At 40.1% G+C, this 15384-nt stretch overlaps 1 protein-coding gene across 3 annotated transcripts in view; it reads right to left on the bottom strand.

The window, feature by feature from the left end:
• Positions 1–11173, bottom strand: part of ALG14 (ALG14 UDP-N-acetylglucosaminyltransferase subunit) — a 38385-nt gene extending 27212 nt beyond the window's left edge. For 2 of the 3 annotated variants that reach the window (XM_030573093.1, XM_030573095.1), the window contains exons 1-3: positions 10150–11173; positions 8258–8409; positions 543–665 (exon numbers count right to left, since the gene is read on the bottom strand). In XM_030573093.1, coding sequence (XP_030428953.1) covers positions 543–665; positions 8258–8409; positions 10150–10285 — 411 coding nt within the window. In that variant the 5' untranslated portion in view covers positions 10286–11173. The remainder of the gene's footprint in view (positions 1–542; positions 666–8257; positions 8410–10149) is intronic. The other variant, XM_030573094.1, reaches the window with a different exon arrangement.
• Positions 11174–15384: the final 4211 nt, after the last annotated feature.

Here is a 15384-nt window from a genome sequence, read left to right as displayed (position 1 = left end):
GGGCCCCAGCCATGGAGACCAACTATAGATTTAAACACTTCCCTTCTTTTTAGTGGCTACTAAGAAATCCTTTCCAACATGCAGTTCCTGACTGTGAAGCCACACAGTCATATTTGACAACTGCACTACTTACTATAATGCCAAAGGTTCTCTATTACGCATAGTCAGGTTATTACTCAGATATCCTACTACAGAGAAATATCTTCCCTGACATCAGTTCAAAATTCTGTTGCCTCTGTAGATGATATCATAGGCATAGCAGAGAGTGAAAGCACTGCACAGCTTCATCTGTTTAAGAATTTAGTCTACTGTTAAGTAGAAACACAGAATTTTGGATTGGTAAGGAGGAGCATGGATTTTGTTCTAGCATACCATTCTAGCCTGATCCTGAGGTCCTTTCTTAATGGGAGTTTTACTCAAGTAAGGACCGTAAGCCTAAGTGTACACACATTGTATATTCATTAATGGTTTGATAATCCAAACAGCTATTCCCTTTTAGAACAGATTAGCATTTCACCATTAACAAGGTTTGTTTTACATACCAAATCTGGCTTTAGTCTGAAAGTCAAAGGAAAGGAGTAAAGTATGGAGTACAGTGTTGTCAGTACTGAAGAGCTCCAAGACTGGCACACCTCCCGACATCTGGGAATACGATTAAGGGTGAACTGGAAGAGAGTAGGATAAACTGAATTAAATTACATTCCTTCTGCAGGATATGTGACAGCATATATATCTATGTTACTATAAAAAATTTGTCTTTCATTTTATATGTTTCCTTACATGCACTTGTTATTTCTAAAATCTGGAGTGCAAACCCTTTGGTCAAGAACTTTGTTGTATAAAGTGAATAGCACACTTTGGGGTGTTGTAAAAAAATTGTGTGTCTTGTATACCAGAATACCAGAACTACAATACCAGAACTCTTTAAAACACTTCTAGCTCAATAAAAATACACATAAGGAGCAATCTCATCTTCAATATGTTAACTTAGTGCCCCACCTAGTGGACAACATAAAGCATTGTTTAGACATTTTTATGTTTATACTCATCAGATACAATTTTTTGACTTTTGCAAGTGTAAACTGGGAGTTGAGTTATAGTAGTGTAAAAAACTGAGGTAAGCAAGAAGAGAATCTAATGCATCAGTGGCCAGGATACTCCGTTGTTTTAATCATTATTTCAAAAAAAAATTATTAAATAAATGATATTCCTATCCTTTAAATGAATGGATCAGCAACAAAACTGACAGGAAAAGTGTTTGAATAAAGAAATTAATAATTGAGAAAAGCAATATTGTCAATTTCTTTAGAAACGAGTAAATTCAAGGGAGGGGGAGAGAGAGAACATTCAATAATCAAGAAAGATACCAAATCGCAGAATTTGAAATGTATTCCGCTCCCCACCCCCACCACAGATAGCACATGAATAACAGTACTAAGATTCCACACATCCTTGCTAGTAGGCTTTTGGACCTGATGGAAACAATTCTAGAACACACAGATGGGTCAAAAGTCAGTGTCTATGCACACTGAAAAGTTGACCTTCAGTGAAACTCCAAACAAACGTGCCATGTGTGATAGCAGTTTAGTGAGGTGGACAACTATTTCCTAAGAACTGGCCAGAAGCTGCTAACTCATTTCATGAAGGCCACCAAACAGTCATCAAATGGTAATGAGTCTCAGTCACCATCAGCTTAGCAGAATTCCAACTGATGACCTGGAAGTAAAATGTTCCTAATCTGATCATCAAAACCATAGTCTCCACTCAATCTAAATATACCAGTCTTAGCTAAAATCATGTTTCCCTGAGGAGTGGTGGTTTGAAGTTAGGAGAAACCAAGTTTTAAGCCAGTTACTTGTTTAAAAAAAGTAAACTAAAGATAAAGAGATAAGTTGTACAGAGGGTTGGAAAGAATCGTTAAAAAGCAGCAGAAGTGACAGAATATAGCATTATTCCAATAGACTTTCTAATGTGGCTACACATTGTAAATACAAACTTGCATTATTGTCACAAAAACTTTTTTCTTTAAATACTGTTATTTTGAGTCATCTGTGTTATGACATTTTGTGAAAACATTCTGTTTAACAACTATAGACTGTATTAAATCTTGACATGGAATTGTATAGAAGGGAGGCTTGCGCCGAAAGCACTGAACTGCACAGTGTCATGTAAATAAATGAAAGTTATCATAGTGTATGAGGGAACTTGACACAATGGCTGTATGGAATGCCTTTCAGAAATGACATTCCTTAAGAAAAACCGTAGAAAGCTTATCTACACATAGATAACTAAGAAAGCTTTAAACTTATGATTTCCACCAGCCCCGACCTATTTTTTTTTTAGAAATTTAATTCTTGCAGTAACATGTTCCATCTCTACTATGATACCAAGGCTAACAGTAAGCACTTAAATCTGATATATCTTTTAATGGAAGGCAACATATCATGCTCATATACCAGATATGGATCAATTGGTCTTTTTCATCTCTGATATGATTTTATTAGGTTGTGTTTATTTATAATTGCTTTTTCATTGTTAGTCAGACATCAAATTGTTGAAACCGGAAGTTCAACAACAGATGAGACTAGTGAACTGTAAGTTAAAACATCAACGCTGTAGCCCCGTATTATCTAGTGACTTTTTTATTATTTTGCTGAAGCATGCAAGAAGAGGTAGTGAAAGCTTGCCATTGCCATGGCCCATTGCAGTGTGTTCAACTGAACACACTGTAATCCTTTCAAAGAAATTAGATACAGGGGAAGGGATTTTGGTTAAAGTTGCTTTTGTGCAAAATAACTTGTTTACTTAATGACTAAGGAGATTTTCTGTTAAGAACCTGTTGATTACTGCTGTTTTATTTCTGTTCAATCCATGTAAACTGTCATGGGGACCTGCCCTTTAAAAAGAGTCAGGGACTAGCCTACTTGACACACTCCTGTAAGGAAGAACTAGCCAACTCAAACCCACTGGGAAGTAATTAAATGCTCTGGCTGTCTGTCAGCTGATTAGCTAGTAAGCCTGATAAAAACGGTTACCAGGGCTTAGCTGAGGTGGATTCTAGACAGGAAGTTCCTGATGAGGAGTGTCCAGGAAAGCTCACTGGATGAGGGGTCTGGGAAGGTGTGCTCTGAAGAACAGGGAATTCCTAAATGATGGAAGGAAGCCAAGCCTGTCAGAAAATATATGCTGTCCCAGAGAAGAGTTACAGTTCAGAAGGACTCTTGCCAAGTAGTGGCAAGAGGCCTAACTCCAGGAAAGGGACCTGAGCTGAAAGAACCCTGCTGGAAAGTAATGGTAAACCTAGGTGGGAACAAAAACTGAGACTGAAATTAGTCTCCTAGCTAAGACATAGGGGTGAAAGCTTGTGTGACGGGTTGGATCACAGAAACCTTCCTGAGAGCTGCCACCTGATGTGCCAAGACTACTTCTACCCCTGCTTTCCCTACCAGCTCAGGACTCCAGCACCCTGTCTTGCTGAGCCAGACACTCCTGTCTGCTCCAACACAGACCGAGGGTCTGAATTACTTGCCCCAAAGCTGCAGGTTTACCTGAAAGCAGCTAACAGAAGTGTTCCTGTCTTTAACAGGCAGATGCCCAACTCCCAATGGGGTCTAAACCCAAATAAATCCATTTTACCCCATATAAAGCTTATACAGAGTAAACTCAAATTGTTCACCCTCTATAACATTGATAGAGAGATATGCACAGTTGTTTGCTCCCCCAGGTATTAATACATACCCTTGAGTTAATTAATAAATGATTTTATTAAATATAGAAAGTAGGATTAAAGTGGTTCCAAGTAGTAACAGACAGAACAAAGTAAGTCACCAAGCAAAATAAAATAAAATGTACAAATCTATGTCTAATCAAACTGCATACAGTTCCAGAATGCTCCCTCTTACAGACTAATCTCCTTTTAGCCTGGGTCCAGCAATCACTCACATCCACTGCAGTCACTGCCCTTTGTTCCAGTTTCTTCCAAGTATCCTGAGGGGTGGAGATGCTCTCTCTTTAGGCAGCTGAAGACAAAATGGGGGGGTCTCCAAGGGGTTTAAATAGACTCCCTCTTGTGGGTGGAGACCCTCTCCTCACTCCTATGCAAAGCCCAGCTCTGAGATAGAGTTTAGGAGTCACCTGGGAAAGTCACATGTCCATGCATGACTCTCAGTTTTACAGGTGGCATCCATTGTTTACATGCTACCTTGAATGTCCTCAAGTAGACTTCCTATGTGGATTGGAGCATTCCAAGATCCATTGTCCTTTAAGTAGCAAAGAATCTTGTGGCACCTTATAGACTAACAGACGTTTTGGAGCATGAGCTTTCATGGGTGAATACCCACTTCCTCAGATGCATGTAATGGAAATATCCAGGGGCAGGTATATATATGTATGCTAGCAAGCAAGCTAGAGATAATGAGGTCAGTTCAATCAGGGAGGATAAGGCCCTGTTCTAGCACTTCAACCTCCCTGGCCACACTATAACAGACCTTAAGGTGGCCATCCTGCAGCAAAAAAACTTCAGGACCAGACTTCAAAGAGAAACTGCTGAGCTTCAGTTCATCTGCAAATTTGACACCATCAGCTCAGGATTGAACAAAGACTGTGAATGGCTTGCCAATTACAGAACCAGTTTCTCCTCTCTTGGTTTTCACACCTCAACTGCTAGAACAGGGCCTCATCCTCCCTGATTGAACTGACCTCATTATCTCTAGCTTGCTTGCTAGCACACATATATATACCTGCCCCTGGATATTTCCATTACATGCATCTGAGGAAGTGGGTATTCACCCACGAAAGCTCATGCTCCAAAACGTCTGTTAGTCTATAAGGTGCCACAGGATTCTTTGCTGCTTTTACAGATCCAGACTAACACGGCTACCCTCTGATACTATTGTCCTTTAAGTGTTTCTTCATTAGGTACTTAATTTCAACATTCCTTTCTCCAGGAACTGACCAAATGCTCTACTAAGGTTATTTAGAAATCAAGCCAGCCAACATTCATAATGTCGAATACAAAAATGATACATACATGCGAATAGGATTAATACATTCAGTAGATCATAACCTTTATGGAGATGTGTTACATGGCATATGTAGCATAAAACACATTCTAAGCATATTTCCAGAGAGCCTTATGGGAGATACTGTCACAGCTTATTTATATTTTTATTTGGTCTTTGTTACCTATATAAAGTCTTCGTGAACTTATTGATGACACGAGGAAACATCTACAGTACCACTCAGCTGGAAAGGTGTAGTATAGGGCAGACACACCCTGCGACAGTGATTCAATTCCCAGCTTTCCTTGGGAAGAGGAAAAATGACCCACTTGACAGAAGAATGACGGGGAAGCTCTGCAAGATACAACTCACTGTGTTTCCAATCATATGCAAAGGAGCAGGAGAGCTTTAATATGTGTACACTCAAAAGAGAACATGTTAAATCCCTCAAGCTTTTCCTGCCCCCTCTGCACATGCTGGAACAAGTGACAGGCTGAAACCATACTCTATGCTGGTGTGCTCCTCAGCTGGCTGAAGATGAGTCATCTATGCTGCAGGTAAGGGTGGTCTTTCTACCATCTCTCCACACTGAATATGTTTATAGAGTGGGCAACCTACATTTCTCAGAAGATTTGAGACTCTTTTTCCAAAGGAAAAAACATCTGTTACCAAAAGGTCAGCCTCAGACCCTCACAATGGGTTCTTCCTACTTTCAACCTTTAAGGAAAACACAATAATGTGTGTGTGTGTTGAGGGAGACAGATGGGGACTCAACCTCCCTCCTCCCCACCCCCAAAAAAAGAATGCCAAACACCAAACTTGTTTAGAGAAAACTATATTTTATTTATATATGTTTGGCTAAAAACACCCTTGCAAAATACTGCATAATATAAAGATGTCAGAACTATTTTTATTAAGAATGCTAATTATCCAACTATTTTATCAGTTGAGTGGCTATGAGAGGGACTTTAAACAAAGTTTACACCAAAATCTTCTCTTCATCCCACTGTACATTATCTAGACACTGTATTTTGTTCTAAAGAAGGAAAAACTTTCTTCCACCTCACTTCTGCATTAGATAAGTAGAAGGAAAAAGGCAATTGCTAAGACAGAATGACTCTTCCCTTAATCTTTAATATAAATTCCCAGCAAAAATATGCTAATGAAACAAGATGCAAAATTATTCTCATTTAGGTTCACCACAGACTTATGAAAAACATTTTTTATGTACATTTGGAGGCTCCTACTGTAGTGATACAATCACACTGGCAGCTGGCTGGAACCTTGCGGCTGCACCTAGCTTACTTTAAAAGGAGTGCAGGTGCTTTCACCTTTAATACAATAGTGTGGTTGAAGAGGCTACAGGTCCTATATCCCAAGCTCAATCTTAAAACTGAGTAGTCCCCATTTGGACCAAGACTGTCCTGTGGTGTCCAAGACCTTGCAGTTATCTTCAAAGATGACAGTGCTGCAAGTAGCACTCCAGAATTCCATATTCCACACTTAACACTTCAGCAACTCTTGCTTTGAATATTAAGAGGCCAATTCTGCAAATGCTTAATAATAAATATAGTGCTTAATACTGTGACTAGTATTACTGAAGTCAACAAAAGTGTCATCAAAATGGATTCTGCAAACCCTAACCATAAAAGTAGTTCAATTCAAGTAAATTGGACCATTTGCTCAAGATGAGACAGATTATATAAACAAGTAGCTTTATTTTATTGCTTTGTACTTTATGGACCCAATCCAATTTCAAGTGAGGTCAATAAGAATCTTCATACTTACTTCACTGGGAATTGGATCAGGCCTTATGTAAGCAGCGAGTCATGCTATTGTTATGCAATAACATACCTCTAAGTAGACAAATGCGATATGGAGCATAAGAGAATTAGCACTTAATCTGGAGAATTCAATTAGATGGATCAGGCTACAAATCGGAACGCAATTCAATGCTAATAAATGCTACAAAAATACCAAACTCAAGAGATATGCAATGTGCGTTCAGTTTGAAAGCCCAAAATGTAAAAAAACAACAACAATAAAAAATCAAACATACTTAAATCAAATTTATTATTGTTCTATTTTTTCTAATACAAAACACTTCAGATATTTGAGAAAAGTAGTGTATATTAACCATCAACTCAAACCGTACCTTTGCCTGAATACTTATTTTTTTACTGTTAGAAGTAACAACAATTACTACAACTTTAAGAAACTAAAGAAAATATTGTTGTTTGGTTATTTTGTGTATTAGATAGCGAGTTATGTATAGTTGCTATCCCCCCAATAGTTATTTTCCTTACTGTATATGTGGGTCTTTCACAAGGTAATGAGAAAAAAAAATAAAAGATAGATACGTGTGAGAAATTCACCAAAACTGGTAGGGAGACTTGGGAACAAGTCTGGCATCTGAAACTATTTTTAATTTTTTTTAATCTACTATATTAAGTTTGCAGTGTCCCTATAATATAAATGTAATCAGTTCTGTTCATTTCAATAATAATAATAATATATGGAGATATACCTATCTCACAGAACAGGAAGGGATCCTGAAAGTTCATTGAGTCCAGCCCACCCTGCCTTCACTAGCAGGACCAAGTTCTGATTTTGCCCCAGATTCCTAAGTGGCCCCCTCAAGGATTGAACTCACAACCCTGGATTTAGCAGGCCAATGCTGAAACCACTGAGCTATCCCTCCTCACTTAACTTTTCAGAAATGACAGATGTTACCTGAAGTATCAAGAAAGCACAAGTGTAGCAAATTAAGACACCTTAAGAATTTTAGCTGAAAACATTTTTTCAAATTGATTCAATATTAAAAGAGTAACATTACTGGTTTCAGTAATCCTTTAAAAGGTGATTTAAACTACAGTAGAACCTCAGTTACAAACATCTCAAGAATGGAAGTTCTTCATAACTCTGAAATGTTCGTAACACTAAACAAAACATTATGGTTGTTCTTTCAAAAGTTTTACAACTGAACATTGACTTACTACAGCTTTAAAACTTTACTATGCAGAAGAAAAATGCTACTTCCCCTTTATTTTTTCATAGTTTACATTTAACATAGTATCATACTGTATTTGCTTTTTTTTTTTGGTCTCTGCTGCTGCCTGACTCCGTATTTCCCATTCCGTATGAGGTGTGTGGTTGACCAGTCAGTTTGTAACTCTGATGTTCATAATTCTGAGGGTCTACTGTATTATATTATGTACAAATGATCAAGCTTTCTTATGAGTACGTATTTAACTTACCTGGGAATTGGAGAAAGTTTCAGCTCTTTTTTGTTCAAAAGTACGTATTTTATCTTCACTCATCTTATCTGAATCTGCAAAAATGTAATGTCGAGGAGAGTATGACTGGGACAAACTGCTGAGTAACCTCAGGATCTCTGTTGTGTGTCCTCCTGGAGGTGGGGTGGGGTGGAAAACACCATCAAAGCTAGTTAGTTTATGAAATATTTAGCAGCTGCCATTTGAAAACATGCTGCTGTGGGTCACTTCTTCCTTTGAGAGACATTGTTAATATTAGCATCACTCACCCTCCTCTGAGAGCTGGGAATTTAATTAGGGGCTGTTTGTGATGGTTAAGGTAATATGGAGACTGTTCAACTCTCACTGAAGTGAACTGAAAGACTCACTGATTTTAAATGGGAGTTGGACCAGACCCATACAGAGGACATACTGTAGAGTCTTTGTTTTCCAACATCCTGTCTTCGCTGTATTTGTGGCATATACAACTGTTCTGGTTATAGCACAGTTGAATCTCTACTTGTTTACAGCACACTTGCAATTGGCAAAGAAGATGGAGTTTGACACCTGTCTTAACTATATCCTATGGTCAGACTTAAAGCCTTGGACATGTTATAACTATATGCAAGCCATTCCTGGTCATGATCCCCTCACCAGCCAGCACCAACACTTTTGGGTCTATGCTGGCCCTCTGGAAGCAACGTGGGATACTGTGATTACAAATGTCCTTGCATCACTCCAACTCTGCCCTGCCACCTGCTTTTCCCTAGCTTCTACCAGTGTAACTAATCTAGCGCCTGATCTTCACTGGGCTGTAAAGTGATTTTAATAATATGGTTAAAACAAAGTTTGGTCCTGTATGTCAAGGTAAGACAACTATTAACAGTTGAAGGACTGTCATATCATCCCTGAAATAGTCAATTTGCCTGTTAATAGAACCTCATGGAACTCTATATAATAACATGACAACTTGAAAACTTTGGGTACCAAAATTTTGGTGGGCCAGTCTTAAAATGTAGGCATCTCTCATTTTTATTCCTTTCTTCCTCCTCTACGTTTTTTCTCTTTTTTTAGAAGGAGCAGGCACACAGCTACATTATGTTCATGTGCAAACACACACAACACAGGAAGCCAGTTGAATAGTGAAACTGAATGTGACTCCACTCCTGTAAGCTGCAAGTGCAACACTCATTAAAGCTTATGGGAATTCCCTGTCCTTAGGGTATGCAGGATCAGATTCTAGGACTGTATTATTTTATGCTCTGATCTTGCAATTATGCACATGCTTCATTTTGAGTACATGTGTTTGCAGGACTGGGGCCCTAGTTACTTTCACTCTGCCATGGAGTTGCAGAGGTAGACCAAACTAAAGTAAATAAAACCAGCTGTGCTCTGCCAGCTGCTGTCCATTTTCACTGGTGGCAAATATCATCTGGAAGACTCTAACACCAAAATATGCCATAAGCGCCTATGGCATGCATACGTGGCAAGAGACTGACAGAAAAAAACCATGGTATCTAGACTGCCATATTTCAGCACCTAAGCAAAAACATGTAATTGTCAATTTTACATATATTTTTGCACAATATTTTTGGAAGTGTTCTAAAGGAGATCTCCTTAGATCAGGAGTGGGATTAAAAGTTTAAAATCTTTATATTTAAATCTATTATAGTGGCACTATAGGAGGCGGCTCAGCTGTTGTGGGGACACCACAGGACCAAACCGCGCCGCCGTGCAAGACTCGAGCAAGCTTCCCAGCATGCACCAGCCTACCCGCTGCCGAGCAGCCACCTACAGGACTACACTTCCCAGCATGCGCCGCTCCCGGGGGAGTTTGCCGGTGCGCTGTGCTGCCCTCTGCCGGCCGGACAGCGATCGGGCCTGTTTCTACTCACCGGAGCCGGCCACCACCAAGAGGCTGAGGGGAGCTGTCCGGGGGCTGCTGTTCCGCCTCGCTAGGAGAAGCCGCGCAGTGAGGAGCAGCAGTAGCAACAGGGCAGCGGCGCCCAGCACGGCCGGGAGGGCGTCCATAAAAACCTGACAGGAACGGACACGGAATTCCACAGAACGAGGAAAACACGTCGCGAAAACTACGGAGGCTGTGGCAGCTCAAACTTACTCGCTTCTGTACATGCGCTTCGTTACGTGGCGATCGAGCGACTCACTTCTCCCCGCCCCCGCGGAAAGTCAACGCAAGTCGTTCCGCGCGCGCCCCAGGGGGTGCCTCCGCTGCCCTCCCGCGCCTGACCGCCGCAACGCGCAGGGTCGCCGCCCTCCCCTCAGGCTCCGGCGCGCCCCGGGGAAGCGGGCGCCGGGCTCCCATGCAGTGAACTAGTAGGAAGCTGAAGCTAGAGCCCAGGGTTCGGTGTGGGGCGCCGGGGGCCGTGCAGCGCCGCCACAGGCGGGTGAAAAGCTCTGTGAACCTGCCCCTGGTTGACAAGGAGTCAGCGTGTGACGGATGTATGTGAACAAGTGGGACCATCAGGGATGGGAGCAGCAGGTATTCACTGAACACAGGGGCCGATATAGGGTGATCAGATGTCCTGGTTTTATAGGGACAGTCTCGATTTTTGGGTCTTTTCCTATTACCCTCCACCCCCTGTCCCGATTTTTCATATTTGCTGTCTGACTAGGCTGACCAGTGTGAAAAATCGGTTCAGGGAGTCAGGGGTAATAGGAGCCTATATAAGAAAAAGCCCCATATATCGGGACTCTTCCTATAAAATCGGGATATCTGTCACCCTAGATAGCACACTTGGTTAAGAAGAAAGTTGGAGTCTTTTTTAGCTAGCGGGTGCTCAGGGGGAGGAATAATAATGTCTATCTGGCTCTTCATATTTGCATAGCAATGTCCAGGGCTGGCTCCAGGCCCCAGCAGGCCAAGTGCGTGCTTGGGGTGGCACGCCGCGGGGGGCGCTCTGCCGGTTGCCAGGAAGGTGGCAGGCGGCTCTGGTGGAGCATCCGCAGGCATGTCTGTGGGAGATCCACCAGAGCCGCAGGACCGGCGAGCGGCAGAGCGCCCCCTGCGGCGTGCTGCCATGCTTGGGGCGGCGAAATGGCTAGACCCAGCCCTGGCAATGTCCATACCCTAACTGATTCAGCAAACTCTGTGGGTGTAGTTGCTGCTCAAGCAGTAGTTTCACTGAAATTTAGTAATCAAAAAAATGTTTTAGCAATGTCCATACTTACTGTAATTCTGTTTTTAATTAGTGCACAGACAGAGGTAGTACATACACATTCCTAAACAAATGTCAGAGACTTTTTAAATAAAAGCCAATAAAATAGACTTTGCTTAAAGAAAAGGCAGAGCAGGTTTGTACCTATACAAAATTACAAGTATTTTCATTTGTTAATGAGAACAACAGCGATTGGCATCTGCTTTCACTGCCACAGTAAGCTATGTAAATTCCTGGAATTCCTACACTATGTCAGTGACAAATTCTGCAATGTGAATAAATACATGTTACTGAATTTATTATGAGAGATGTAGTTTGTCCATTCATCTTGTGAGTTTCTTTTTTTTCGGCATGTGTATTGCCGTCATCTGAAAGGAGTGTCCATTTGCTCAAATTGTGAGAAATTGAATGGTGACATCGATCCATCATTTCTGAAGTATCCATATAGTTACACTGAAGTGTCCAGATTCCTCAGGGTTTCACAAACCACACTATCACACGGTGTATATGTACATGCAATTAACATGCCCCTTGAATTTACCAACAATGTATAAAACTAAGATCACATATTTCATGATTTTAGTATTAGAAAGGTATTTACTTTAGTAGCACTTCAGTAGGTGATATTTTATTAATGCAGAAGCGTAAGTTCCTACAGGGTTCCTCCAGTAATTCACTGCAGATACCCTGTTGTAGGCCCAGCCTTCCTATTGACCAAAGAGTCCTGCACTTGCCTGTCAACTCTACTTCTTGGCTGGCTCCCTCACCTGTTCATCCCTGTAGAATCTTTGTGGGTTGTGCTCCCAGTCTGTCAATCTTGGAAGATTAATTCATCCTCATTTTTAATTAAGATTCATATCAGTTATGAATTCCTTATAAAATCTGCAATTTACAAATAAAAATATGCTTTCTGATTGCCAGTCTACATTGCAGGATCTGAAATAAGTTGAGTCTTTCTGGCTAATGCACCATCATTCTACAGGCAAAATCCTGTCCATGTATACACAAATGCAACCAATCGTCTTGCAGGCATTCTGCTGGAGTACGAGAAATCAGGAATACACAGTGAGCACAAAGGCATGGATCCTCCACCATCCCAACTGAATATTTGGGGGGAGACTTCTATGAAGACCTCACAAAGATTTCTTCGTCTCTTGTCATTTGCTGATGGCTTTTCAATGGGAGGAAGCAACCTGGTTCTTACTTAAAAATTCCATTGATGACACATGAGCTAGATTAAAAAAAAAATCTTGCTCACTTCTCCATAGCTTTGTTGTCTATGTAGCACCAGCAGGAGTACAGAGTAGTAGAAACTTATTTTTTTGTCCCTAACGTAAGGCAAGGGGAACAGATGTGTTCAGCAAGAAATGCCATATTTGCATGTTAACCCTTTAAAATAAAATGATTAGCACCAAAAGCAATTTAAGTGTTAATTTTATATGTAGACAATGCACATGTTTGAAAATAAACGTCTTCATGTTGCAGGTCACTGGGAGAGAGGGTATATAGGATTTGTTTTATTTTAATTTAATTTAATTTTTTTTTAACACAGTTTCCTCCCTTGTTTTTTTTTTTCATCATTTGGCCTATTGAGCAGCCGCTACTTAAGGATGAAACAATCTTGAAATCTGTAAATAGCTGTGAGAGCATGACAGATTTGGTTATCAGATTCCCTCTTTTCTCCATCCTCGCATTACTTATTTTGTATACTTCCTCTTTTAGATAACACTATTGGAGACTGGTGTTACTCATCAAAAATGTGAGTTAAATAATAAAATAAGGGTAAAATTAGAAGCATGCAGGGAGGGATCTGCTTTGAAAAACCTGCTCTTGCTGAAGAGATACATTGAGGATCTGCCAGATCTCTGGCCTTGAAGGGGGAGAAAAGCTAGTGAATTGTAAGAAGTCTGGAAAGTTAACTGGTGATCTTTCTGAATAAACTCAGAAGCTCAAGTGCTACAGGCCGTGCTTATTGGGACTTTTGCTGGAGGAAGGAGTATGGCATTTCAACCAGTACATACAGCAGACTGCTTGGCACCAGGGAAGTCTCAGAGTTTGAGTAAAACTGCTTAAAATACGGCCTTTGAGTTTGAAAGGACAATCCTGTAGTCTAATTGCAGCAAATCTCTACTGGAATAGAATTTGGTAAAAAAATTTTATTCTAAATAAATGATAAAACTGCAGGTCTTCATCTGACTGGAGGAGGTACGTCAAGACTTATTCTAGCAGCCCTTTCTGATAGAGCACTCTCTTTTCCTGCTCTAAATAAAGGGTAACCTAGTGGCATTTGTGTTTCCTTATGACAATTTTGCAGTAGTCTAGGGTACTCCATATCCAAGCAAATATCAGATGGGGATTTCATACAGATAGCTGTAGGAGACGGAGCCACTGGAGTCAGGAAGCAAGTCTCCTTGTAGTTCTTAGACTTCACTGTATTTCCCTTGACAAACTCTATCTTGTCTTTGGTTGTAGCCCTCACCTTCATTACAGATCCTGTACAATACTTGGTCTCAGTATTGGTCAATTATTAGCAGTGCTTGAAAATAACAGTGTGTGTGTGGCTAGAGCTAGTAACTCTTCCAAAATCCCAAGTAGTACTTTAGCTAAAACTTGTGGAGGTTTTATTAAGGAAGATGTTGGCTCTTTACTGGGACCAAAATGGTTACTAGTAGTCCAGGTGAATGGGAAATCTGCTCACCCTGACAATGTCTGAAAAGAAAGTGTGAATTCATCCTGAAGCGTGTCTATTGATTAGTATAATTTGTACTGTCTTTGGAATTAAGAGATCTATAAGTGCCAGTTTTATGTATAGTTTATATTAAGATTATCGGGCTGTCACTTCAAATGGCTATCAGATACCTATTTAAAGTCTCTGTCATGGCTGCAGGAAATTACTTCTCATTTAGGAGAAAGAAACCATTCCCACCTTAAAGTCAGTCAGCATTGTCTTTAAGGAAAGTGATACTTAATGTATTCAGTTCACTTTAGAGCAAGTGAATGGAAAAAATGCTCTTGTAATCTAAGATGGCTTAGTTTTATGTCCCACTCCTAAGGCAGTGTTGTCCAAAGATAAGGGGGAAAAGCAGGAGAAGAAAACCTAGTGTTGTCTTTTTAAAATGTGACTACTCCTTGAGAGAGCTTCCTAGTACACTCAATATCTATCTGGAAAACTATACTGGTATGTAAGTGTTAAATTAAATTGAGGCAAGTTCAGCGTCTTCATAGTCAACATACAATTCCCTATGACTCTAAAGAGGAAAGCTAGAAATGTAATACGCTGAAAGTATTTTCACCCTCCTAGGAGAAAAAAAAAGTGAGCTGTAAATAACTTTGCTTGTCTAATGGTCAAATCCACTGTCTGACATTCTTAGGACAATTTGAGGTAGTTTTTACTGATACCAGTTTAATTGGTAAATGAAAAGGTTTGTTTGTTGAAGGAACTGAAACATGCTAAATGTTGATTGCTTGTAATGGGCTTTGAATACCTACTGTTGAGTGTTCCTCCATTATAGAAGTATGAACAAGAGAGAGCTTAATATGTATAATTATAAGTAACTGTTGAAAGAACAATGAACGTCTGTGTACCTTTTTGTTTCTAATACCTTCCTAGATACTTAGGAATGTCATATTCTCTAGCTGCATTGGATTTTGTTATATTTCAAGCTGAAATATATTGATCTGATTTATGGTAGGTTGACTAGTGTGCACTAACTTGAGAGTGTTCCTTTTTAACAGATTTGTGTTAATATTAAGCCATATAACTATAGATAATATATTTTTCTGTATAATAAAACATTTCTTATTAGATTCTTTTCACGTCATGTAAAACTTCTCTGTGAAGGGCAATATACCATTGAGGAAATTACTGTTTCTGAGCTAATACTGGATTCCTGGGAAAAGAGGCGCTGCAATAGAATTAGTGGTCTACATTTGGAATTTCAAAGCGCTGCCCCG

Source organism: Gopherus evgoodei, chromosome 8, assembly GCF_007399415.2.
Source record: "Gopherus evgoodei ecotype Sinaloan lineage chromosome 8, rGopEvg1_v1.p, whole genome shotgun sequence".
Taxonomy (NCBI): domain Eukaryota; kingdom Metazoa; phylum Chordata; order Testudines; family Testudinidae; genus Gopherus; species Gopherus evgoodei.
The sequence above is the reverse complement of the archived record's forward strand: the minus strand, read 5'-3'. Positions and strand labels throughout refer to the sequence as shown.